This window comes from Lacerta agilis, chromosome 1 (assembly GCF_009819535.1).
Source record: "Lacerta agilis isolate rLacAgi1 chromosome 1, rLacAgi1.pri, whole genome shotgun sequence".
NCBI classification, from domain to species: Eukaryota; Metazoa; Chordata; class Lepidosauria; order Squamata; family Lacertidae; genus Lacerta; species Lacerta agilis.
The window spans coordinates 81,946,970-81,971,473 of NC_046312.1; the positions used below are offsets into that span (position 1 = coordinate 81,946,970).

Sequence of the window (24,504 nt, forward strand, 5' to 3'; positions counted from 1 at the left end):
GTAAGAAGTTGCTCAAGACCCTTTCGTGGGCTCTTTTTAGAAGCTCCTCCACAGAAGGAATTTCCTTGGGAGTTCAGCCTGGTAGATTCCAGGGTATCCAATTTATTTGGTTCTTTTGCCATGTGCTGCTTAACATGGCTTGATCCGAGCAAACTGAAACCAGCCTGCCTGCCTGCATGTTGTACCAGCAATCCCCCTCTCACCTTGACATGCTTGGCGGGGGAGGCCTAAAGACACTTGGCAGCATGCCATGGTAATTCTAATCTATATGCGCCTGCCTGCTCCAGAGTAGCTGCTCCCTGTGTCCCAACACCTTGGGGAGCCTAGGACTCCTTTCCCTTCCTACGTACATGCCAGCAATGGGCTACATTTGCGGATCTAGAAAGGATCCAGAGGCTTTCTGGGTGGGATGGCGGTGCATAAGTCCTCCTGCTGCCTAGAGAGGCTGCCTTTGATGGAGGGGGTGGGGCTTAGGCACAATCCATTTGAGCGATAGAAAATGGTTCTTACCTCCATGTGATGATCTGCCCTTCCCTAGCCCGGTCATACCAGAGAGCAGACTGATCTACATTTCCCTGCTCGTTTTTCCTCTTCCTCCTCCAGTTGGTTGTTGACTTACTCTCTTAGAGCAGATGGGTTATATTTTTAAAAAGTGAAGGAGAGGAAGGGGAGTAGCATGTAGTTGGATGCACTGTGGTGCTTGTCCTGAAAGCAAGGGTGCCTTGCATTTCCAAAAAAGGCTCCACTCTCAAAACCACCAGTTTTACCTCTTTCTTTGTGCTGGGTGGGTTTGAACAGGTATCAAGCCACTGGAAATGTAAGGGGGAAACAGTGAAGTTCTACATACAGTGCCTGCTGTTGGCAGGAGCAGCACTCCTGTAGCCACAGTCCCCTGGGAAGACCCCAGTCCCAGGGTCTGGGAGGAAAGAGGCACGAAACGGCTTGACCGCAAGGGACCGCTTCCTGCAAGACCTAGTGTGAAGCTGGAGATATTATAGACACTAATTAGAGACACACGTAGCTGGTAGCCTGTTTAGTTTTTTAACTACAACTCCCAACATGCCTGACCATAGGGCCGTGCTGGCTGTGACGGTGTGAGGGGAGCTGGAATCAAACAACACCTGGAGGACCAAAGCTTCCTCCCAGCCATGATATAGATCCAAATTCTGTAAGAACAGGTGAAAATGCAAAGAAATGAAGACTTGTGCAGGTGGGGAACTAGGCATCTTTGCCCTGAGAGAGGAGGCATGTAGAGACTGAGGGAAATGGATGGGCCACAGCAAAGGAAGAGCTTTTTTGCCTCTTTTGTAAGCCCAAACACTGTTGGGCTGATTGGTTGAGGCCTTGCTGGCTTTGGTCTGCCTAGCTTGTTAGGAGTTTGGAATGAAGACTGAGGGCCAATTCTTGCACAGAGAATCTATGTGGCCTGTGTTGTCTTCTTTCCCCACCCCCAACCCCCGCTCCTGTTTTCTGACTGGATTACACTGCACCCAAGGTGAATGGGCATGCTGTGAGTGTAGAAAGCAGGTTCGCACGACCACTTAAACCTACAGCGTGGAAGGCCTGTGGCAGCATGCAGAACTGCCATGCTAAGGCATATGTGTGATGAGAAACGTGGAATACAGTGGTACCTCTAGTTACAAACTTAATTCATTCCGGAGGTCCGTTCTTAAACCTGAAACTGTTCTTAACTAGAGGTGTGCTTTCGCTAATGGGGCCTCTTGCTGCCGCTGCGCCACCAGCACACAATTTCCTTTCTCATGCTGGGGCAAAGTTCTCAACTCGAGGTAACTTCCAGGTTAGCATTTGTTACTCAAGTTACCACTGTAACTCACTCAGCATGTTCTCAGTGCAACTGGGAAACAAACAAACAAAAAACAGTGGCTAGCTAGCTGCCTGTAGAGAGTGGTTGTCTCAGCTGGTACCTGGCTGTCTTTTGCACCCTGTTCTTTAAAGTTCTGTTGGTAGAGCTGCCCTCAGGGTGGTCTGTCTGAAAGGATTGAAGAGAGGGATGTCATTCTGTCCCTGAAATGAGCACAGGAGGCTTCCCAGTATCTCTGGCTCTGCAAGCTAGGAGGGCCCAAAGAGATGTCCCCACTGTAGCTCTTCCTTGCCTGCTGCAATTCAGCATCACATCGGCGCCGCTTGCTCCACCTAGGATCTAAGACCATATCCCACCAATATAATAGAAGCTGGGCTGCTGATGCTGTTAACTATAACGCACAAACTAGACTCCAATGTAATCTTCACCACACACAAGACCAGAAAGGGGAACAGGTGAGAAGCTCTTTGCCTTGCTTATGGCATGAGCTGGAGTCCTCATTGTGTAGAGCCAGCAATGGCCTCTTACTGGGTTGAACTCACAAGTGGTTGACGAAGCCTCTGGCTCACTGAGCAAAACGAGCCACCACACTAATAGTGTGCATTCTGGGTCATTAAGACAACTCTTTCAGTGTGAGAAAAGCTCCCTAATGCTGATTTTCCTCTGTGCAGATTGGAGTGGTGGTCTCAGGAGGCCACAAAGTGCTTCTTGGTTTCAGGCCAGTGCTTGGGAAAGGGAGGATGAGTCTGGGAATCTAGTACTCCAGTATTCTGAGGCTCCCTCCGTCCTGTTGAGTCACGGATCATTCTGTCTGTAGCGGAAACCGTTGCATATAAACTTGTCATGGGATCCAGCCAAACTTAGAACTTTCTGAATCCTCTGCTGTGTCTGTAATTTGTGGACTTTGCACTCTGACTGGGTTTCCTTGTATGGCCTGTCATTGTAATTCATGGTTTTAAACGAGAAAGATCTTTACAAAAATAAAGATTCTCAAAAGTGGTTGGTGGCTGCTTTAGTTCCTCACTGGGTGGCTAACCCGGTCCTCTGCAATAAAGAAGCTGTGTTGCTGCTAAGAATCTCACTTGAAGTGAAATCCAGGAGGTCAAACAGCAAACGCTTCCCTGTGTAGAGAACACATTCAGAATAGAGCTATGTTTAATTCATGCTGCAAACAGACTCAGTTGCACAAGAAAGAAGCAAACCGGGTGGAACGGATGTAGCTTGGCACATGCATCAGTGCAACCAGCTTTTGTCCAGAAATATTGCAACAAGCAAGGATTAGTTCTGCCCACATGGGACCACCTGGAATTGGCAGAGTCCTGGAGTTAACATTATATGTATTTGCAGCTGTTTTTGTTCTGTAGCGAGGAATATAAAATCCCTCCTTCAAAAGGAGACTGCAAGAGCTCAAGCTGCCTGCTACTCTCTGCATCAATTTACTTGGGTGGGGAATCTGTAGTCTGCCAGATGTTTCTGAACACCTTTTGGGCCCTAGTCTGCATAGTCAGTCTCCAGGGGTGATGGAAGTTGTGGGTCAACAGGAGGACCACAGCTTAGATGCTTTCGAACAGATGCCGCAGGATAGTGGCATGTTGTTAAACCCCATTTCCCTTTAAGTCCTGCAACACTACAAATTTAGAGGAAGAAAGAGCAAACAAGCCATCCAGAGCTTCCTCCACACCCCATACTCTCTCAATAGAGTGAAAGCATGTTGTAGGTTCTCCTACAGTAGCTACATCTGCTGCTGGACATTGGATGTTCTACCTCCTCTGGTGGAGGCAGTGTGCCTCTCAATACCAGCTGCAGGGAATCACGAGTGGGAAAGAGTCCCATCACACTCGGGACCTGTGTATGGGCTTCCTATAGGCATCTGGTTGGCTAGTGTAAGAACAGGATGGGCCTTTGGCCTCACCCAGCAAGGCTCTTAGGCTATGTTTTAGCTAGGTGTAGACAAGAATGTTGAGCTGGCCCTAAGCCTGTATTGCTGTTTGCCCTATTTGATGCACTCAATTCAGGCAGGGTGTGTGTGAATCTAGTTTTGTAGTATAGACAGAGATTTCACATGACTGATTAGCTGTTTGGAGTCAGACAAAACAGCTCTTTGTGCTTTTAATGTTCTTAAGACTGCTTTGCTGAGGCAACTTACATTAAGATAAGTTCTCCATCCTATATTCTTTTTTATTATTCTGCTCATCAGCAAAATAGTAATAAGTTCCCAGAGCGCATCTTACAGATCCATAAAAACAAGACAACCCCTGCCCTCAGACTTAAACTCTAAAAGGCACAACACAAAATGAAAATTGATTGGGAGGGAGAAGGAAATAAGCAAGCTCAAGTACCCGTTCTTCTAAGGGCCAGCTAGGATAGATACACTTTACTGGAAGGAGCAAAGAGTTGCTGGTGTCTGAGCTGTGCTAGTGGAGTGGCCCTGTATCCCTTCCCTCTGCTAAAGAAAATGATCTGATCTCTGTACTTTGGTTACATGCCCCAGCTTCCTCTACTTGAGCTTACAGGGAATCTGATCCAGCTGTTAATAATTCAGCCTGCTGCTCCTCGTGGCAGGAGAAGCAGGATTCTCATTAGAGGTTTTCATTATCACGCTGTTTTTGGAAAGGGGACGTGCATTGCAGCAGTGGAAGTAATTTTTCTTTTTTCCTTTCAAAACACTGCTATAATTCTCAGAACAGACCTCAGCAGTCAATAAAAAAACTATTATGGGAAAGGTTTGCATCTATTCTAGGTTGACACAAGATATGATAAATATTGTTATGCACACCCCTACTTCATTGAACCATGAGACATTTCAGGGGAGTTGTCCTTAACTGGCCTGGGTCTCATTTTGGGATGAAGGCACTAGAGGAATGCCATTGTTTTGTAATAATACTTGTTCTTATTTGCAAATATACATGTTGAGCATAGGTGGAGATACAGCGCCAAACCACTCCAACAAATACCAAAGTTCATTGTACCCGAGCCGTGTTTGTGGTGGGTGAAACTGCCCCTTTCTGACACCTATGTCGCTGCTGCTTGGGGGCTGGGGTGGGGACAATGGTGAGGCCAGGACCACCAGCCAATCTGATGTTCCCAGCAGTGCAACTGCATGGCCCCAAACTTCTTGTTCCTTCCCTATCCAGGTAAGCAACAGTGACACCAGTGTCAAGCCATGCTCCACTCAATATTAATGCTGCACCAACATGGTACCTGCAGAGAGCCTGTAGCAGGCAGGGATGCTACTTGCAGAGTCCAGGCTGAGCTCTCAGACTCTCCCAAGCTCTGTGTCTTATTTGTTCCTGCATGCATAGAGAAAGCTAGGGAAAGGAATGGAAAAGAGCAACCCATTTTGATCTCTGCCATCCATTAATGCAGACAGCCATTAAGAGCCATTGGCCTGCAATTCACTAACTATGGGGATCTGCTAAGCTGTATCTACTCTGCCAGGTCTGAAGCACCCAATTAGCCTCTCTTTACAATCAAAGAATTGGAAACCTCCCCAAGCCCAGCTCATTTATTCAATCCTGTAGCAATACAAATTGCATAAGGAATATATGTGGGGAAATGTTCTTTGCTCGCATAACAAGATAGCAAAGCTAGTTTCTTGACAATATATATTTTTATCCTTTATGCTTAGCCGATTGATATACCATACACTGCTACATACAGAGACCTGTGTGTGCCCTCAGTATGTCCAAAGGGGCAGTTTGCACACCCTTTCAAATGCAGAGTTATTACTTTTGATAGTTATCCTGAGTGGTAATTATAAGCATCAAGGAAAAGGCTAGTAGTCCTTACCGAGTTGGGTCAATTCACTAGCCCAGTTGCCAGTCTGTTGCCTTGCGGGAGACCAATTTGCTGTCAACCTCAATGGCTCCTTTTTGCCATAAAGGCTCAGAAAGAACCTGCTGCTTCCTCCCCTAGTATTTGTTCTATCTGTAAAACGCAGGTTCTTCATCATCATTAGCGTCTGAATAGGGAGAGAGTGGTGATTAACTGTATCATCAGCTGCAGGAAGGCTGACAAATGTCACTGTTATCTGGGGCCCTTTCATAGACATCTTCAGCAGACTGTATCAAATGGACTATCTCAATAGTACACCTCAGAGAGGTGGTTCAGAAAGAAAAAAGACATGACACATGGCTTCCAAGAGGGATGCTCATTCCTGCTTGCTTCAGACACTCCACATGGTGCTCCCTCCACCAACAAAGTCTTATAATACTTATGTTTGGGTGCAGCTTATTATTCCAAAAAGACTGGTTGATTTTCGTTCTTTAAACCAGTGGTTCCCAATCAGGGGTCTGCAGAATGCACCCAGGGGGTCCATGGCCCCATCCCTTGACCCCCCCCCCCACCATTTTTTTTTGTTATTTTTGCATGGTAATATCACAAATTTTATGGTCTGTTTTAGCGCTGTGAGATTTTTCAATATATTGGCCAAAATTGTTTTTTTTTTATTAAAAAATATTTTTATTAAAGATTTTCTTGGTTTACAAAAGTACATGCCATGTCTCTCTTTTCAGGTTGTACAGTCTTTCTTACAAATCAGTTACATCGGTTTTGAAATCACACCATGATAACGATTTTGACCTGGCAATTCACAGCAATATATCGCTCCTAGCATGATATTGCTGCTGATTTGAGCTGCCTTCCCTCATGCTGAGGGAAAACAGGGTAGCTGATTGCCCTTGCTTCAAGGCACCATGGCACTACCTTCCCCTGGCACTGAGGCGGAACAGCTTTTCTCAGTCAGCGGGAAAGCAGCAGCAGCCACAGTGGCAGCTTGATCCCCCCCACCCACCCACCCGATCTCTGCAGCTGTTCTTCCCCTCATCCCCACGCCTGATCTGCACCCACCCAATCTGCCCGAACTCCATGAATGCTCTTTCCCTCATCCCCACGCCTGATCTCCAATTTCAGACCTTGTGATATTTCAGAATATCACCGTGTTTAGCTGCTGATATATTACAATGTTGAAAACGAGATATTGCTCAGCCCTAGTTTGTTTTTTAGCACTGTATACCTAAAATCCTCTGCAGGAGGCAGTGGAAGACAGGAGTGCCTGGCGTGCTCTGGTCCATTGGGTCACGAAGAGTCGGACATGACTAAACAACAACAAAAAAATCCTCTGCTTACTAGGGGCTACCACCCCACATTTTGTTCAGAAAATTGCTTTGCAGATAAGAGTCAGCAGCGTAGCAAGCCTCTGGGGTGGGTGGGGCAAGCTGCCAGAACTGTGTCCCTCCCAGCACTCTCCACCTGGAGCGCCGCTGAATGGGATGCAGTGTGCATGCGCCAGCCCACCACTGCCTGCGAAAATAGGCAGCCCTGATGCCCTGTAGTCACTCACAGTCGCCCTCCTGGAGGGCAGCTGAGGGGGAGGTGGCAGGCGGATGCCAGCCCGACGCTGCTTTTTCACTCCCAGGAGAGACGCCATGGCTTGGGCACACTGCAGGCACAGCCCTGCTCCTGGTGCCAGTGCATGCCAGTTGCATCCTTCTCAGCTGCCATTCAGAGGCTGGGTGGGGGGAGGCGCAGCAGCTCAGTGCACTAAGAGCCCAGCCCGTGCTGCTTTTGGGAGCAGCGCACCAGGCTCTGGGGTGCCTGGACTTGCGCTTCACCTTAGGAACTGGCATGCCACCCCCAATGTAAGTGCCACCCGGGATTCCCGCGCCCCCCCTGCCCCCTAGCTACACTAGTTATCAGAATTTTCCAAAGGGTCCGTGGCTTGGCTTTTGAAAAATAGGAGGTCCTCAGTAATTAGCTAATTGGGAACCACTGCTCTAAACGCAGACACTACTCAACATACACACACAGTATACCTCAGTGGACATGAAATGCTCATAGGCTGTTGGCGGGGATAGAGAACTGCGGGAGAAATGGAGTGTCTGGAACCCAGAACAGAAGCACTCCATGCAGCAACACTTTGTTGCAGATTCAACAGGAAACAATTCTCAGGCCCTGCTATAAATGGTTCAAAACAGCAGCAATTTCTTACAGCACACCAATTTTTCACACCAATTCTGGCTCTGATATCGTACTGCAAATGTGCCTTCACTGGGCTCCACAGAGAACTTTGCATAATGAACTTATGCAGTACCAAGCCTATATAGTTTTGCCCGGCCTAACTATGTCCTGACCTCTGTTAATGATCCCAAAGTGCTACTACAAAAGCAACAAGCCGCTGCATTTTCAATTCTTGGCCTCCCAGCCCAGGCTGCAATGCTAAGTGCGTTTCCGAGGGAATAAGCTCTAGTGAGCACATTGGGACTTACTCCCGAGGATCACAATGGCATTCTCCGAGTCAAGCTCCTTTGTCTTAAGCAACATGAATTATTGAGAGCTGGCCTAAGTATCACCGTGGCTTGGATATCCTTCCTGAGCTACATGCTTGCAATGGAACACACCGTGGCCTGACCTGTGCCTTTTGTTCCGAATCAGTAAAGAGCTGGATCGATAACAGGCAATGGCTCCGCTTTCCGCCCGTCCCAGCAGGACCCGGGTGCAGCCAATCGCGTGAACCCACAGAGGAGCATTTTAAGCAAGTCACTGTACCTGCAAGGGGCTCACTGCTGTCCTGTTGCTGCTGTCCGTGGTCCTTGCAGCCATGACTCCCATAGCCAAATCTTTCTACGATCTCAACGCCACCGACCTCCAAGGGGAGAAGGTGGATTTCAACAACTTCAGAGGGAGGGTGGTCTTGATAGAAAACGTGGCCTCCCTCTGAGGCACAACGGTGAGGGATTACACCCAGATGAACCAGCTGCAGAGCAAATACCCTCGACGGTTGGTTGTGCTGGGTTTCCCTTGCAACCAGTTTGGCTACCAGGTAAGTGACCTGCTTCATTCTCTCTTTCGCCAGCCTTGATTGGCAAAAGATGGCTCCATCTCTCAGCCTTATGCAAATTCAGACTATCTGGCTCAGTATTGTTGACACTGACTGGTGGCATGGCGGCAGCCCAAATCTTTAGACAGGGGTTTCCCAGCCCTACCTGGAGCTGCCGGGGATTGAACCTGGGACCTTTTGCATGCAAAGCAAATGCTCTTCCGCTGAGCTACAGCTCCCCCATCAAGTAAGCCCATTCTCTTCAAAATACTATCATCATTCCTTTGTGGATCCTACACGCACTTGTTTGAGAAGTGATGGATTGCAGCCCTTATTAACTGAATGAGGCTTTGCTCCCCCACACGAGGGACAAGCTGTATGTGTATTGTGTAGGGGGGGGGTAATTTTACTTATCTGAAAGATTCCTGGACTGTGACTTCTGAATAACTGTTCAATCCTGCAGGATTCTCAGGAGAAGAGAGAAGCAAAGTGCCAGGTGAATAAAATTCAAATACATTGTTCAGAAACAATTCAATTGCTATCAATTGACACTTATTCTGGCTCTTCTGTTAAGAGATGCACATGTAATTTAGCATATTTACGACCCTATAATGTTGCCACTTTTAAAGGCATCACAAAGGCTCCATTTGGAGCAAAAATGTAGAAATTTATAAGAGAATGTCTGTGTACACATCATACATTTAAAGCACATGACTTCTCCCAAAGAATCCTGGGAACTGTAGTTTGTTAAGGGTTTGGGGAAGTGTAGCTCTGCTAGAGGGAACTTTGGGTCACTCCATGATTCCAGAGAAAGCCATTATTATCTATGCCGGTTACATTGTTTTCACTATTTCTATTATTTCATTTATGACACTCCACTCACCCTACAGTCTCAGGGTGGTGTTAAAAACAGTTTAAACTTCCTATTGCAAAAATGCAATCATAAAAACTAATAAAAAGTAGCAAAAGCTCATACAATTGCTTATGTTATATTTGGATTTCCAAATTTTCTGCATTATAAATATTAAAGGCCATTTTCTTAAAAATAAAAGGTGGGGGGGGGGGGAGATGCTTGATTCAAGGTGTATACCATCCGAAGATTGACTTATACTTTCTTCTGCTATCAACAGAAGACTCTTGGTTTGTTTGTTTTTTTACTTTAGCTTTTCAGTTTTTTTGAGCTGCTTCATTGTAGGCATCTATTTTTTCACTAGGGATCAGTCAGGAGTTTAATTCAGTCACCGTTTGTGATCCTGACACTACTTGCATCAGTTCCTGAGCTTGCCCTTAATCCATATGAAGATTTCTGTCGCCCATCATGCCAGGTGCCCAGGAAGGAAATTACTCATCGCCACTTGTTTGTACTGAGAGAAACTTTGCTTTGCTAGCAATAATGCATGGGCTTTGCGCTAGCACATTAAGCACATGACTTTGTCCCTTTCACTGCAGGCAGCAGAGGAGATGGTAGAAGTAGCTTTCATAAGTCTAGGAGCCAGCTATGAGGATTTTGTAAGGATGTTTGCAGACATGGGAGCAATTTGCAACAGGACTGTTTGTCTCACCACGGCTGCTGCTACTTGAGTGTAAATCCCCCTGAACAAGGAGTTCCTGCTGAGTAAACAGGCACAGGATTGCTCTATAAATTGTAAAGCGGCAGGCAAACCTAAAATAGGTAGCCCTGATTAGAATGACAGAACTGAGAAAGACCTAGGGTCGTTGCCAATCCACACTTGCAAACTGTCTCTGTGCTGTCTCCTTCCTCAGTGCCAAACATTGAACACAAAGGACCTGAATATAAAACAAATGCCATTGGCCAGCCTACCCAAGGAGAAAATATTCTTGGCACTGAACCACAAATGCACCACACTTATTTCCAGTTATGGAAACCTAACACCCTAGAATAGAGATAACAAGTCGTCGTCGTCGTCGTCGTCCCCCCCCCCGAGCCACAGTGACTCTTGGCCAATCATCTGGTGGCCTCATGCTGCAGAGGGGCAAGCCACTCCTCTCTCACACATGCAACCCACATTCCTCGCCACCCCAGATAGGATCTATATAAGAAGGTTTGAAAAAAAAGATGTGTTCCTAAGACTTTTTTTTTAAGGTTCACCGCATGTAGCACTTGACAGAATCCAGCCAATTTTAGAGTCAGTATTCTACAATTCCAGAAAGACTTCTAGAGTCTAGTAGCATCTGTGGGAGGGGGATACTGCAATATGCTAAAAGAACAGGAAAATCATCTCACTGGTCAAAATGAAGATGATTCAAAACCAATTATTGCTTATAAACACATATATGAAACTCTTGCCTTGAAAGCAACGGGAGTCCTTGTTTCTCACATCTGTTCTAGGCAGCCCGCCCCAGAATGTTGTGCAATATCATCTTGTATGAGCTTCAGCCCCTGCAAGGAAGACACTTTCACATAAGTCAAACCAGCCATGCATTTGAGCATAGCAGGAACCAAAGCAAGATTGCGTCCAAAGTGCTCTGCTGGTTCCGCGAAGCGCAGCAGGGAACAGACTGAGCTTGATCTGTACAGGGCATCCCAATGCTCATTGTGCTTCCCGCTTCTCTCCATCAGGAGAACTGCACGAATGAAGAGATCCTCAACAGCCTGAAGTATGTGCGGCCTGGGTCCGGATTCGAACCCAACTTTACCCTTTGCCAGAAATGCGAGGTGAACGGCAAGAACACCCACTCCGTCTTTGCCTACTTGAAGGACAAACTTCCTTACCCAGATGACAACCCTTCCTGTTTCATGATGGAACCTAAGTTCATCATTTGGAGCCCGGTGCATCGCCATGACATCTCCTGGAACTTTGAGAAGTTCCTGGTGGGGCCCGAAGGCGAGCCTTTCAAGCGCTACAGCCCCCGATTCCTCACCACCAACATTGAGCCCGACATCCAGCGCCTCCTGAAGCTTGCCAAATAAGAGGAGAACAAGCATCCCTAAGATTATTCCAGTGGAGACTGGTTCATTAGGGCAACCTCAGCCTGCCCTCACCTTATTTCTTACAAATGCCCCGGGAGGTGACACGGCCCATCAGCTTCCTCCTCTTCCTTCTGTTTTGCTCTTGTAGAACCCAGAAGGGAGGAGGATGGAGGCATAACTAGAGTTAGTGGGCTCTGTCTGTCATTGGCCCTGGCCCCACTTACTGTAGATCTCCCCATGTTCGGCCCCACCAGCCCCAATGGATTATTCTAATAGTATTGATAGAGGAAGGGGGGCTCATAAGAATGGCTTGATGTTCACTGCGCTGTGATCATGGGTGAGTCCTCCCTGCCCACCTGTAGAAACACCCCCACACCCCAACTCCCTCATCTTCTTTCTGAGTATATCAGGTGCTTCCTCCTAGCTCCTGACAGAGCCAGCATCAGACTTTTACTGAGTGACGGTGCCCTCCTAAAGCTCAAGGGAGGGGGCCCGAAAGGTGTAAAGGTGCTGATCCCCTGGCCCTTCCTTGCTGGGCACTCCTTGTTTCATGAGTCCAATAAATGAGTTGAGGAATGCCTTGTTTTCTTATGACACACCTTTAAAATGTTTGCTTTTGCTTCCTAGGCTGAAAAAAGCCAAAAACCTCGTCTCTTTCCCATTTCTGGCCTTTGACGTCCTTTTTATTCCCATTTCCCATAAATTGTGGCATTAAACAAAGCAGTATGGGTACAAGACCAGGCAGAATCACCGGGGGCCATTTATTAGCTTCATATTTCTGTCCTTTCACATCCCCCAAAGGCTCCAACAATTCAACGAGGCTTGAAAAATGACCCTAAACTCTGCTAGGTAAAAGCATTCCCAGCTACAATTCATGATTCCCCCCCGTGAGAGTATAGACTTAACAAATATGACTTGCAGTATTCTATCAGGCCCCTTTGTCTTAAGATATTGGGACTATACCTACTTAGAAAATTTACATGCTGCCCCAGCTCCATGCAGGAAGTATTAAAATGCCCAGCTTTGTTAACACATATTGCTAGTGCAGCACAAATAAATTGGGTTTCGCTACTAACCAAAGTAAATCATAATAACAGTTGCTGGAAACCACAGGAGAGGAGTGCGCTCTGATGCTCAGCTCCTGCTTACGGCCTTTCCATAAGCATCTGGTTGGCACTGTGAGATCAGGCGGCTAGACTCGATCCAGAAAGCTCTTCTTATGTTCTGATAATCACTCAATGCAAGTGGCAGAAATTCTTCCTAATCCAGGGGGCAATCAGGCAATTAAGATTCTAATTTTATGGAATCTACCACCTCCACTTCTGATTACCGGTATATCGCTTTCAGCGGTACCAAACCTCCTGCTTCTGTCCTGCCAGCTGAACTCAGGTGAGCCATTTATGTCGCTGCTATTTTTCTTTATATGCCTTTCCTGTTCACATCCAACTCATTGGAACCTGCTCTGCTCTTTACCATACTCTTATGCACATCTCAGGAAACATCCAGAAGCCTCTGCCATCTCATAAAAACATTATATCATAGTTTACTCTATGTTTAACCTAGGGCAAATAAAATGCAAACTGTCCCAATCTAGGGTTTGGGTTTGAGGGGCATGTACCTGGCACCCACTGCAGAAAAGCTGACCTGGTCTCATGGAATTCTGCAGGCGGAGGAAATGTCTGCAGTTCTGTTTATCATTCCTCCACTACCACCACCACTTGCTTTCATCTGACAGTGGCAGACTGCAGCACTCCCCATCGCTGGCACTCTGTCCAACCAGCCAGGGAGAGCTGGCCACACAGGTAAAGCAGAATTTTGGAGTGCAGAATCACTCCAAAAACTGTCAAGGTAAATGAGAGGGCATGAAGCAGGTGCAAAAGGAGATGTCCGAGTTAGGAAATGGTAAACCTGAGTATGTCTTGACAAAATGTCTTTTGCTTAAGGAGGCTAGTCTGATGGATGCCAGAGCTGCACAGGAGATTTAATTGCTGAGATTCATTATGATCATTTTAAACGATAAGCCCTGCTTCCCTGCACCTGGGCTTGCCACATCACAAACTATAATCCCAGTCTCTATATGCATGCCCTGCTTATTCAGTAAGCTCCTATTAAAGATCATAGGGTGCCTAATGCAGCTCACCCTCACGAAGAGACATATTAGCAAAGTTTTGACTGGAAAGAGCAGAAGGAACAACAGAACAAAGTAGAGATTCCCCCCCCCCCCGATCACGATACAGCTTTCTGCAGGTATCTTAATATGCTGTATGGAACAAGGCCAGCTTTTGCAAACTGGGTCAGCTGTACAATGCGACATGACTTCCATTCAAAGCAAGGCCTGCTCTTAACAGGAGTCACATTGCCAGATGAGGAGGGAGATTCAATGCTCACCATGTCCTGCCACTGTCCACCTGTATGACCCTGGGAGAGTCTACGCTCTTCAGGTATTGCAGAACCATAAAAAGCAATAATAAAAGCATACTGCAGACCACAAAGAAAGGACGGGCATTTTGCACATCAACACAGCCCCTGTTCTTTGCAGGGTCATTATTTCCAATGCATCCCTTGCGCTGTTTGTTGAATGAAGTGGCTGCTGTAGTTTTCTTCGTGCACTTCAGAATATCAAGGCCTGTTTACTGCACTTACAGCAACATATTTCATGCCAAGTCCTTCAGCAGGAATGTGGAGACTGGGACCTGCCGCTACATTTTTGACAGGCTGCAATACAAAGACTTTCCCCTGAAGTGCTTAAAGTGCAAGAGGAAAGAAACACAGACATCTAATGAGTCAGGTCCTGTTAGACCCCCCCCCCCCTTTTAGTCTAAAATATAAATAAATCCATGAAGCTCATTACAGACTCCATTTAGTCAGGCCTTCCAGGAATTAAAATCAATACAGGTCCAAGAAACTAACACTAAGTGGCAAGAACAGAGGGTTTCCTTCAGAGCAGGGAGAGCAATGTGCAATTCTGCTAAAGGAAGTGCTGGCTAGTGTAACACTTTATTTAAAAATGGGGCAGATTTTTTTTTTTTAAAAAAAGTTGCTCTTGCAGGAGCCAGCACAAGAAGTCCAGCTAGCACAACAAGGCTTCTACACCTCCCTTCCCCAAGATCAGCACTGTGGGGTTGGGAGAACCACCAGAACAGTACACAGGGAAAGAAGAGAGGGGATTGTTCGATCTGGCAAGCAAAAAATGATTGTGCTGGTGGGATAATCCTAATAGCACACGGTTGAATCCCACGCAATGGGTGCAGCCCAGGCTCATTTGCCTCATTTATTTCAACAGGACAGAAGCATAATCTGTATTGCACCTACTAGGCTGTCCAACAATATGGCTAAAATATGCTTTATTTTTGCCATGAAGCTTGTCAGTGTACCCTTGCGATTTTCTAGTGGGTCCGGTTAGCCATTTAGGAAAGAAATAGTTCCAACACCATGGGTTTAAAGAAAGCTTTAATTCCGAATGCAAGGACTGTCTTGCTGGATCACACCAAAGACCCATCTCATCAAGCACTAGCAGCCTTTGTCCCCCCGAGTTGCTTGCTTTGAAATCAGTAGTTAAAATCAGCAGAGTTTTGAAAGGCTCAGTCCACTATCGTGATTCAAAGTCGCATCCAATAGTTTTCAAACATAGACAAAAACCTGCTCCTTGATCTCAGAAACCACCATGCAAAATTTGGTTTTGGTATCTTCGATGTCAAAATGCATAGCGAACAAAACAACTTTCCAAAATATATAGTACATTACACTTCTAAAATGGGCGATCCAGAGGCTGATACTCAAGAGTTATCAGAAGCAGTGGCTGAAAATTTACAGCACTAGACTTTGTTCCTGAAGGGCAACTTCACATTTTACTCAGCCTCACACCAGATCCTCCCCACCCCCCGCCTAATTTCACAACCCAACCAAAGCCAGGTAGAACTAGCCAAGGACTACAGGCTGGTACTGACTTAGGACAGAACTGTAATTATTAAACTAAAACACTAACATGCTTCAGGTGTTAAGTGTGGGGAACCTTTGGCCCGCTGAGCTACAACTCCCATCAGCCCCATCTAGCATGGCCAATGGCCAGAGATAATGGGAGTTGTAATACAGCAGCATCAGAAGGGCCAAAGGAACCCAACATCTGCCATACTTGAGCCAATTCACTAAACATGTAACACTGATAAGAGACTTTTCCTGACACTGAAAAGGAAATAATCTGGGCAATTCTTGCCCACCAACTTTCTTTCCTGCTGAGGATTAATTTCTATTACTGTATCTCTCAGATGCTGCCATTTCTGCATGAAGCCAACTGCAGAATACCCCCTCTCAGAATTATTATTTTTGTTTCTCCTACCAAAGCCAGCTGACAGTGGGTCCTAAAAATTAGGCCCTAAAGCCAGCACAGAGGAAATCAGCTTCTTTATCACCTACAAGTTTAGGAACCAGTATGTACCTATTGTGGAGAGGAGGACAGGTAAGCAGCCTGTAACTTAAAAACATGGAGGAGGGTTATATCACTTGACTCTGCATGGACTGAACAGGACCCCCCCCCCAAATTCATGTTTCATGACTTGCTGTTACAAAATTAACATGCTACAATTGGCTAAAAACAAGAGGCTCAGAACAATGGAGTCATCAGATGAGGATCGTCTGGCAAGACACTGATAGAATCTTCTGCCCTGCCACAGAGCATGCACAGCATGGTGTATTCCTAGAACAAGAGACAAAACATACTTATGTTGGGAGAGTGAGAGAAAACACTTGCTGCCCATAACACGGGCCAGGCCACATCAGGCTAATTTGGCATCTACCTAGTTGAAAACTACAATGGAAAGTCTCCAGGTCATCAAAGAATGCTGCTGTTTTACAAACCAAGACCTTTAATGTGCAGTTTGCCCATGTCACATCATACTGAAGCCACGTTTGTTAGAACTTGCTTCCACATGAGACAATACTTCTTTTTCTTTTTTATTGTGAAGACATGGCTGTACCATTCCAGAACCATTCAGAACCGGTACAACACTATGAAAATGAAATGAAGTACTGAGTGTAGATTTTAGCATCCAAAAAACCTCAGATCTCATTTTTCAAAAACCTGTTGAGTTTCTTCTCCTTATGGTCACAAATACAATCTTTAAAATTTGCAGGCAATGCCAGAATAGGGGGAGAGCAGACAAAAAAAGCAGGCTTCCATATTTCCCTGTACCTTCTCAGAATTATAACAGAGACACAAGTATACACAGAAGTAAGTATATGCATATTTGCTTAACTGTTGCAAGAACTAGAGTGCAGAATTCAACAGTTCTTGACCCACAGTTCTATTATCTGTTTTTTAATCATGGAGAACACATAGACATGGCAATGCAGAATAACTGCAGAAACTGAACACAAGACCTTTCACTTAAAGCAAGAAGCCACAAGGGAAGCTCCTTATGGGTCACGCCAGACCTTCCAAGACTCTTTACAATCAGTGCTCTTTAATCTGCATCCTCCCCACTATGCCCACCCTTACCACTTCTGATCATATCTTTTTATCATCTGCTTTTGGTGACTGCATTTAAGAGAGAAATATGCCTACGTGAGAGGATTTTATTATAAAGGAAACTGTGGTGGCTGTCACTGGGAGCAGCATGTACGGGTAGCGACCCAGGAGTAGTAGTGGGTTGTGTAACCATCCAGTTGAAAATTTAATAAGCACTACCAGTTGTGCATGAGTCATAAGGACTAATGAATTATCTGAGAGAATGTTAACAAAGATCCTATATCCACCCAGCAGAGGGAGACAGAGATACAACATTGTGTTCGGTCTGGGAAGTTCCACTCAAGAACTTGCAGCTCAGAAGCTGACCAACTCTTCTAAAGCCTGGCTTTCAGTGTGGGTGAGTGGGTGCGGAGTGGGCCAGGGCCAGCACAGGAAAAAACCCTTCTACTTTACCCCCTTGCTTTTCTTTCAACTGGTTGAGGGCTAGAAACTTGCATGTCTGCGTATATAATGAAAGCAGAGGTTCTAAAAAGCAACAGTCTGTATTCAATGCTAAATACAGTACTGCTATGCACATCGTGCAGAATGTAAACAATTATGCCACCTGCCATCGGCACACATTTTGAAAACACATTGCTTACATAAGCAAACAAAAGACAAAAAGGGAAAAAATACAGCTATAAGAGGGGATGTGGACAGCGACAGCAATAGCACTTATCACCACTGAACATGATGTAAAACATTAAGAGCTATCTTTATATTAGAGGCTATCAGCAAAGCAACACCCACCCCCATGCAAAACATAACTGACAAAGAAGTTTGGTAGTATCTGTTGGATAGTCTGTCATTTGATATTATCAAATGAAAGACTGTTAAAACACACACAGAGAGAATGAATAGCTGTAAGCAGTGTAGCAGCTGCAACATATTCTGCAGCTAGTACAACCCAGAAGCATGTCAAGCAAAGCACACATGGTGTTTAGATCCCCCCCCCCCGCAAGAGATGGAAATTTTATATTACAACTATACACAACACAATTCTGTGCTTATGTATTCAAAATACATCCTGGTATGTTCAATGAGGCCTACTCCCAGACATGTACGCACAGGACTGCAACCTTGGATCCCAATACTTCTTGCATCTTAGTGACACAGAAGCTTAAAACAAAAACAAGCAAACAAGTTACAGGAGACTAATGAATGCAACAAGCATTTTACCTGGTAATCGTCCACTACACTGAAAGTATATTCGTGCCTGGCTATCACATGTTGACAGTTCTTACATACATCTGAAAGGAAAATCAATAGATTTAGAAAAGATCATTAGCTTGGATAGTAGGACCACTTAGGCCCCAATCATGCTCATGCTCTGAATCAATCCCTTGTTTCAAAAATATATTCGCCCAGTTAGACAGGAATCCAAAGGAAGACATTTGTTAGGCAGCCACACACATAAGGATTTGGGAGTGCACAACCATTATTTATGCTTTATCATACTATGTTCACTTTGCTTTTTCTATCACTACCACTGTCCAAACCGACAAGAGAGAAGCTGCACATATGTAGCTACTATAACAACGCCCATCCAGCTAGAAACAGCCATTGTAGCAGCAGTAGCTACGAAAAAGGGGAGTAGGAACAGCAGAGGTGTACAGAGAAGTTGGAGGGGGAAGCAGTGCAGTTTGGCACTTGGATGCTCATTTAAAATTGTTTGAATAGCCAAGTGGCAAAATCCAGGAAGATACATCCAATCTTAGAATGATGTTCCAAAAGAACAAGTTTCTTTTCACTGCCACAGCTGCTGAACACGGTTGCTTTTTATAGCCTTTGCAGTTAGGTAATTAATCCAATCCCAACTTAAATCTTTCACTGCCATCACAATTTTATGACAAATTTATTTAGAAAATTTTACATCTCTACATGACTCGAAGATGGCTAATTTGGTTTCTAAAGAGTGGCACTAGCCAGATAACACAAGAGAAATACGGTTCATTCATTCAATCATCACCAAAAGTTGCATGCATTACATTTCCAAGCAATTTCACTGAAGGGGGGGGGGGGTTATTGGGTTGTTGTTTTTATTTTGATAATGCATTTTGTGGTTTTATATTTTGATTTTATTCTGTGAATCATCCCAAGACATGTGAGCATAGGGCAGTATATAAATTCAATAAAGAAATAAATTAAATAAGCAGCTTTCAAACATGGTGAAAGAGATGGGGATCGAAACTATTCTTGGAAGCGATAGGAAATAAATAAGAGGAGGGCTGATACAAGAAGGAGAACAGTTAAAATTAAAATCATATGAGCAATTGAAAGGAAATGTAACGGATTGGTTACAATATTACCAGATTAATGAGTTATTTAAGTTAGATTTAAAAATTGGTTTTCAGTCTGAAAAATCTAAGTTGGAGACGGAACTGTTAGAGCCAAGGACAAAAAAACCTATCCAGAATGTATAACTTATTGCTTGAGTGGCATACAGAAGATGAAATGGTTAAATCAACAATGACAGATTGGGTGAAGGATGTGGGGCACAATATCATGTTGGAAGATTGGGAAAAATTGTGGAAAACTGGTACAACATTTTCAGCATGTAATATAGAGAATATTATGAAGATGATGTACAGGTGGTATTTGACACCGGTTAAATTGGCAAAAATATATCATGGACAAAGTAACAAATGCTGGAAATGTAAACAGGTAGAAGGAACCTTTTTCCATATGTGGTAGACGTGCCCAAAGGTAAAAGACTTCTGGGAAAAGATTTATAATGAAATGAAAAAGGTGTTGAAAAACACTTTTAAAAAGAAACCAGAAGCCTTTTTGCTGGGCATCCTAGGCCAGGAAATCCCAAAATGTGATAGAACTGTGTTTATGTATGCCACAACAGCAGCTAGAATTTTGATAGCTAAAAACTGGAAGACAGGAGAGTTACCAACGATTGAAGAATGGCAGATGAAAATGATGGACTCTATGGAACTTGCTGAAATGACCGGGAAGCTCCGTGACCAGAGGGACGACGCGGTGGGAGAAGAATGGAAGAAATTTAAATTGCATTTAAAGAATTATAGTAAGATAGAAATGTAGATGTAACTTGGAAGATAAGTTAGACTGCAGATTTAGAATTATGTTAAGTGTTAAGGAATTTAGAGATAATGAATTAAGATAATAGTTTAAAAATTGGATAGAATTTTTTTGTAAAATAAGGTTTATATAATGTAAAGAAATTACTAAAGATGTGAATGAATGCAGGAAGGGCGGACGTGAGGAAGTCAATTTACAATGTTAAGGAAAGTAGCAGTTTAAGGGAATAAGTTTTAGTTTTTTATTGTAGTTTGTTTGTATTAGTATTGTAGTGTATTTGTTTGTTGTTTGTATTTTGTTGATGTTTTGAAAAAGTTAATAAATATTTTTTTAAAAATAAATAAATAAATAAATAAATAAATAAGAGGAGGGCTGGTAGACAGAATGGCACTGCAAGTTTTCCCCAAGAGCCAGATATGGGAACATAGGTTTTCTTTCAGCAGCAGCCACAATTCCAAGAGAATCTGGTCATGTAGTTATGCTTACAACTGAGAATGACTACCTCCATCAGCTGCAAAAAGTATCCTGGAGAGCACCATGTCACAGTGGATCACTACCACCTATTTGAAAATTTAACCATTATAAAAAGTACTTCTTCTGAACATATTCAGCTTTCAACACACAGGCTTCTGGAATGAGCCTCTTAAGCCCTGAGCACGTCTGTACAGTTGGTAAAAGTTCAGCCTCCTTACGATCATAAGTGATAATTTCCTCTCCATCATCATCTTCTGCTACTTTGTTTGTTATCAACACGAAATCCTTTTTTTTACATTCAATGCAACCCACGTAGTTCATCAAATAGGACCCGTTCTCCAAGCAGGTGTTACCCTAAGGCATTCAGAAGAACAAAATTATTATTGTGAAACCAATGCTCTCTTCTTATAACAGCTTCATTTAATTGTCAAATTATGCACTACATGGGAGTTCTGCAACTAGAACAAAATGCTTTTTTCTTTTTAAAAAATCAGCAGTGGGGTGATTTGATTCAGGGCTACACAGATTTCCATGTATAAATCCCTTCATTGCTATTAGCAATGAAGGTGGAAACTTAACAGACACAATTTATATACTAGGTGTAAAATCTAGTTTTGCTCTAACAGAGGATGTAAAAGTTGTTAATAGCATGACTGGGCCTCTCCAGTTCTAGTTTTAGGCTAACCACAAACATTTAGTGGTCTTAGGCAAGCCACTGTCTTTCAGTGTCAATGCCTGTCTGTTTCCCTCCAGCTATCCACACAGATAGACCATATGAGGCTATTCTGGAATTTCAAATGTTCTAAAGCAGGCTCTCTCAAACTGGCACTCTCCAGACATTTTGGACTACAATTTCCATCATCCATGACCACTAGCCCTGTGGCTGGCGTGATGGCACACGGCTGGAAAGGCTAACCTAGGGTTGTACCCTTCCTGCAGGAAACTGGGGTGCAGCCACCACCCAAAATACCGTCATTCAGTATTCTGCACGAATATGATTAGTCGTTCTCAACGCAATTCCACCCTAAATAACACGACTAAAATTCCACGACTAAATAACAACAACTCTGAATCTGACTTCCTGCAGCTGCCTGGGGCATCGGATGTCCCAATTAAAAGCGAACAAATCATTACCAAGGTGAAGACACTGGGTGGGAACAGTGCAGCACCAGGGAGTGGCGCGCGGAACAGGCCTTACTTTGTAAGACGTGCGTAGAGGTTAGGAATGTCGGCTGCAAGTCACACCTTTTGACCTGGAAGCCCCCGCTAAACCCCCGTGCGCGAGAGTGGGCTGTAGCTGCCCAGATCTAACGGAGCAGCACTTCCGACGAGCCCAGAGGCGAGGCCCGCCTTATATTCAATAAAGGAAGAAACAGGACACACGCTGGCTTCATGGCAGCCTATAGAGTGGCAGGTGCCAAGCTGATCTAGAGCAAGGTAGAGGCGGGACATTCCCGTGAACCTGTGGAGAGAGGCGCCATTAAGGAGAGGGCCCCTGCCTCCGCCCGCCCCTTACCCGCGACGGGTACTCGGTCTTCACACAGCCCCCGCACATATTGCCTCTGTAGCTGCTTCCTGGTTCTGCGCGTCCCCCGACGTCACACTCCACGCGAGAGACAAGAAGGAAACAAACGAGACTTCCTCGACCCGACTCCGAGCGTTCATCTCTGCCTTGGAAGGAGGAGTCTGGGCTGTGGGAGGCGGGGTTTGCAGGTACGCGGAGCTGAGGAGATGAGGTCATCTTTTGGGCGCGGAACGTTCTGCGGTGCTAGGCTAGCGGCGGTGCGAAGGTGGCGTCTTAACAACAGACCCTGATATTTCCCCCCCCCCCCCACTTGCGCCGCGCAGCCCTTTGCGAACTATGTTTTCTTTACTACCCGCTGGTAACTCGAGAAAAATATATATAATGGAGCTTAAATGGGACCTATATGTGCTGCTGCAGATGAAATAACTCACTCGGGAACTGGAGGAGGCTTTCAGTCACAAACCTGAAATCAACAAATGGCAACATCTAGGTAACTAACATCGCATGGCGGGTCTGTTGCTGATTCGTTTAAGTCACCATGTCTTTAAAAAAAATAAAGTCTTCAGAAAGTTGACTCCAGTCCAGCACTAAACAGCTGAACGAGAATGTATCAGTTCATTCATTCTATCCAGTTCAGACTTAACACGGACTGCTGGGACAGCAATCCTATGCATTTACCTCAGAAAAAGTCCCCCTGAACTCTATGATGAATAGAAGAGGGTAGTTTTGTGATTCCCCCCTCCAAGGATACAGTACAACAGGGGTAGCCAACATAGTGCGCTTCAGATGATGTTGAGACTACAGTTCTCATCGTCCCTGACCACTGGCTGTGCTGGTCAGGGCTAGTGAGAATGGGAGTCCAACATAATCTGGTGTGTACCATGTTGGCTAACACTGCAGTACCATATGCAGAGTGGTCCCTAATATACACTACCAGCAATAAGACCCACAAAACATGTAAATATACTTCCAATGTACATACTTCAAATAACAAGCACATAAAAACAGGACAAATGGATAATAATACTTTGGGACAGTGCCAGTGACACTACACATAGCCTATTCATTCACAGGGGTGGTGGAGACATGCCCCCAGCACACACCACAGCATCACAACACACAAGATGGTGCGATGCCACAGTACCCCACTTTATCAACCCTGGTGCACAACCTTCAATGGCCCTACAACTGCCAGTCCCCAGACATTCCTACACTCGGGTTCAAATCCCCTTAACATGGCCACTGTTTTACAAGCAAACCACAGAGGATATAGAAGAAGGTGCACAAAACAGCATCCACAGAGATTCCTGGATGGGATGCCTGCAAAGAGACCTCCCTGGGACAAAGATTCAAGTCCCACACAGGAAGCAAAGCACTCTTTGACAAGCAGCCAACGGGAGAGGCCAGGGCAGGATACACAATGGCAGCTGCAGCTGTGGGGTTTTGCTCTATAGGATAGACCAGGAGTGACTAACCTATGGTCCACAAGCTGTATCTGTCACACACACCCCACAAAAAACCCCAACTATGTACACCATAAATTTATAACTGGGTCAATGTGGCCCTAGCTCAGAAAAGGATAAAGCACAGATCTGGGAAGCAGGATATAAAAGTTTAATCCCGACCAGAAGAATATGGGTAATGTTGTAGCGTGGGAAATCAATACACAACAGGTAACATGCTCCCATTGAAAGCAAAGACATCACCTTGCCGACAAAGGTCCGTATAGTTAAAGCTATGGTTTTCCCAGTAGTAATGTACGGAAGTGAGAGCTGGACCATAAAGAAGGCTGATCGCCGAAGAATTGATGCTTTTGAATTATGGTGCTGGAGGAGACTCTTGAGAGTCCCATGGACTGCAAGAAGATCAAACCTATCCATTCTCAAAGAAATCAGCCCTGAGTGCTCACTAGAAGGACAGATCCTGAAGTTGAGGCTCCAGTACTTTGGCCACCTCATGAGAAGAGAAGACTCCCTTGAAAAGACCCTGATGTTGGGAAAGATGGAGGGCACAAGGAGAAGGGGACGACAGAGGATGAGATGGTTGGACAGTGTTCTCGAAGCTACTAGCATGAGTTTGGCCAAACTGCGAGAGGCAGTGAAGGATAGGCGTGCCTGGCGTGCTCTGGTCCATGGGGTCACGAAGAGTCGGACACGACTGAACGACTGAACAACAACAACAACATGCTCCCATTACCCTCTTCCACAGCCTCTTAATGTAATGTCAAGGCAAAAGAAAGGGCACTCCCAGCACTCCGATTCATCATACTGCAAGCATAAAAGGCAAGCTCCCTAACTCTCCAACCACTGTAATCAGACACATTATGAGGCACTTGTCTCCATGCGCACTCCCAATACCCAAGCAAAATTACCAGGCTCAGAGG

The 24,504-nt window shown here is 45.0% G+C and overlaps 2 protein-coding genes and 1 non-coding gene across 3 annotated transcripts; 1 reads left to right on the forward strand and 2 right to left on the reverse strand.

Moving 5' to 3' along the window:
- Positions 1-8,070: 8,070 nt before the first annotated feature.
- GPX2 (glutathione peroxidase 2) lies at positions 8,071-11,666 on the forward strand. The gene is made up of 2 exons (XM_033159473.1): positions 8,071-8,642; positions 11,221-11,666. Exons 1-2 carry the CDS (start codon positions 8,421-8,423, stop codon positions 11,569-11,571), a joined length of 573 nt encoding a protein of 190 aa, XP_033015364.1. The 5' UTR covers positions 8,071-8,420; the 3' UTR covers positions 11,572-11,666.
- Positions 8,807-8,878, reverse strand: TRNAA-UGC. The gene has a single exon. It is a non-coding gene; the product is annotated as a tRNA-Ala (tRNA).
- Positions 11,667-15,004: 3,338 nt separating the features above from the next.
- Positions 15,005-22,208, reverse strand: CHURC1 (churchill domain containing 1). Its single transcript, XM_033159487.1, has 4 exons — positions 22,113-22,208; positions 20,815-20,950; positions 18,254-18,324; positions 15,005-16,264 (listed from the first exon to the last, which is right to left on the reverse strand). The coding sequence occupies exons 1-4, from the start codon at positions 22,149-22,151 to the stop codon at positions 16,172-16,174; spliced, it is 339 nt and encodes a 112-aa protein (XP_033015378.1). The 5' UTR covers positions 22,152-22,208; the 3' UTR covers positions 15,005-16,171.
- Between the last annotated feature and the right edge of the window lie 2,296 nt (positions 22,209-24,504).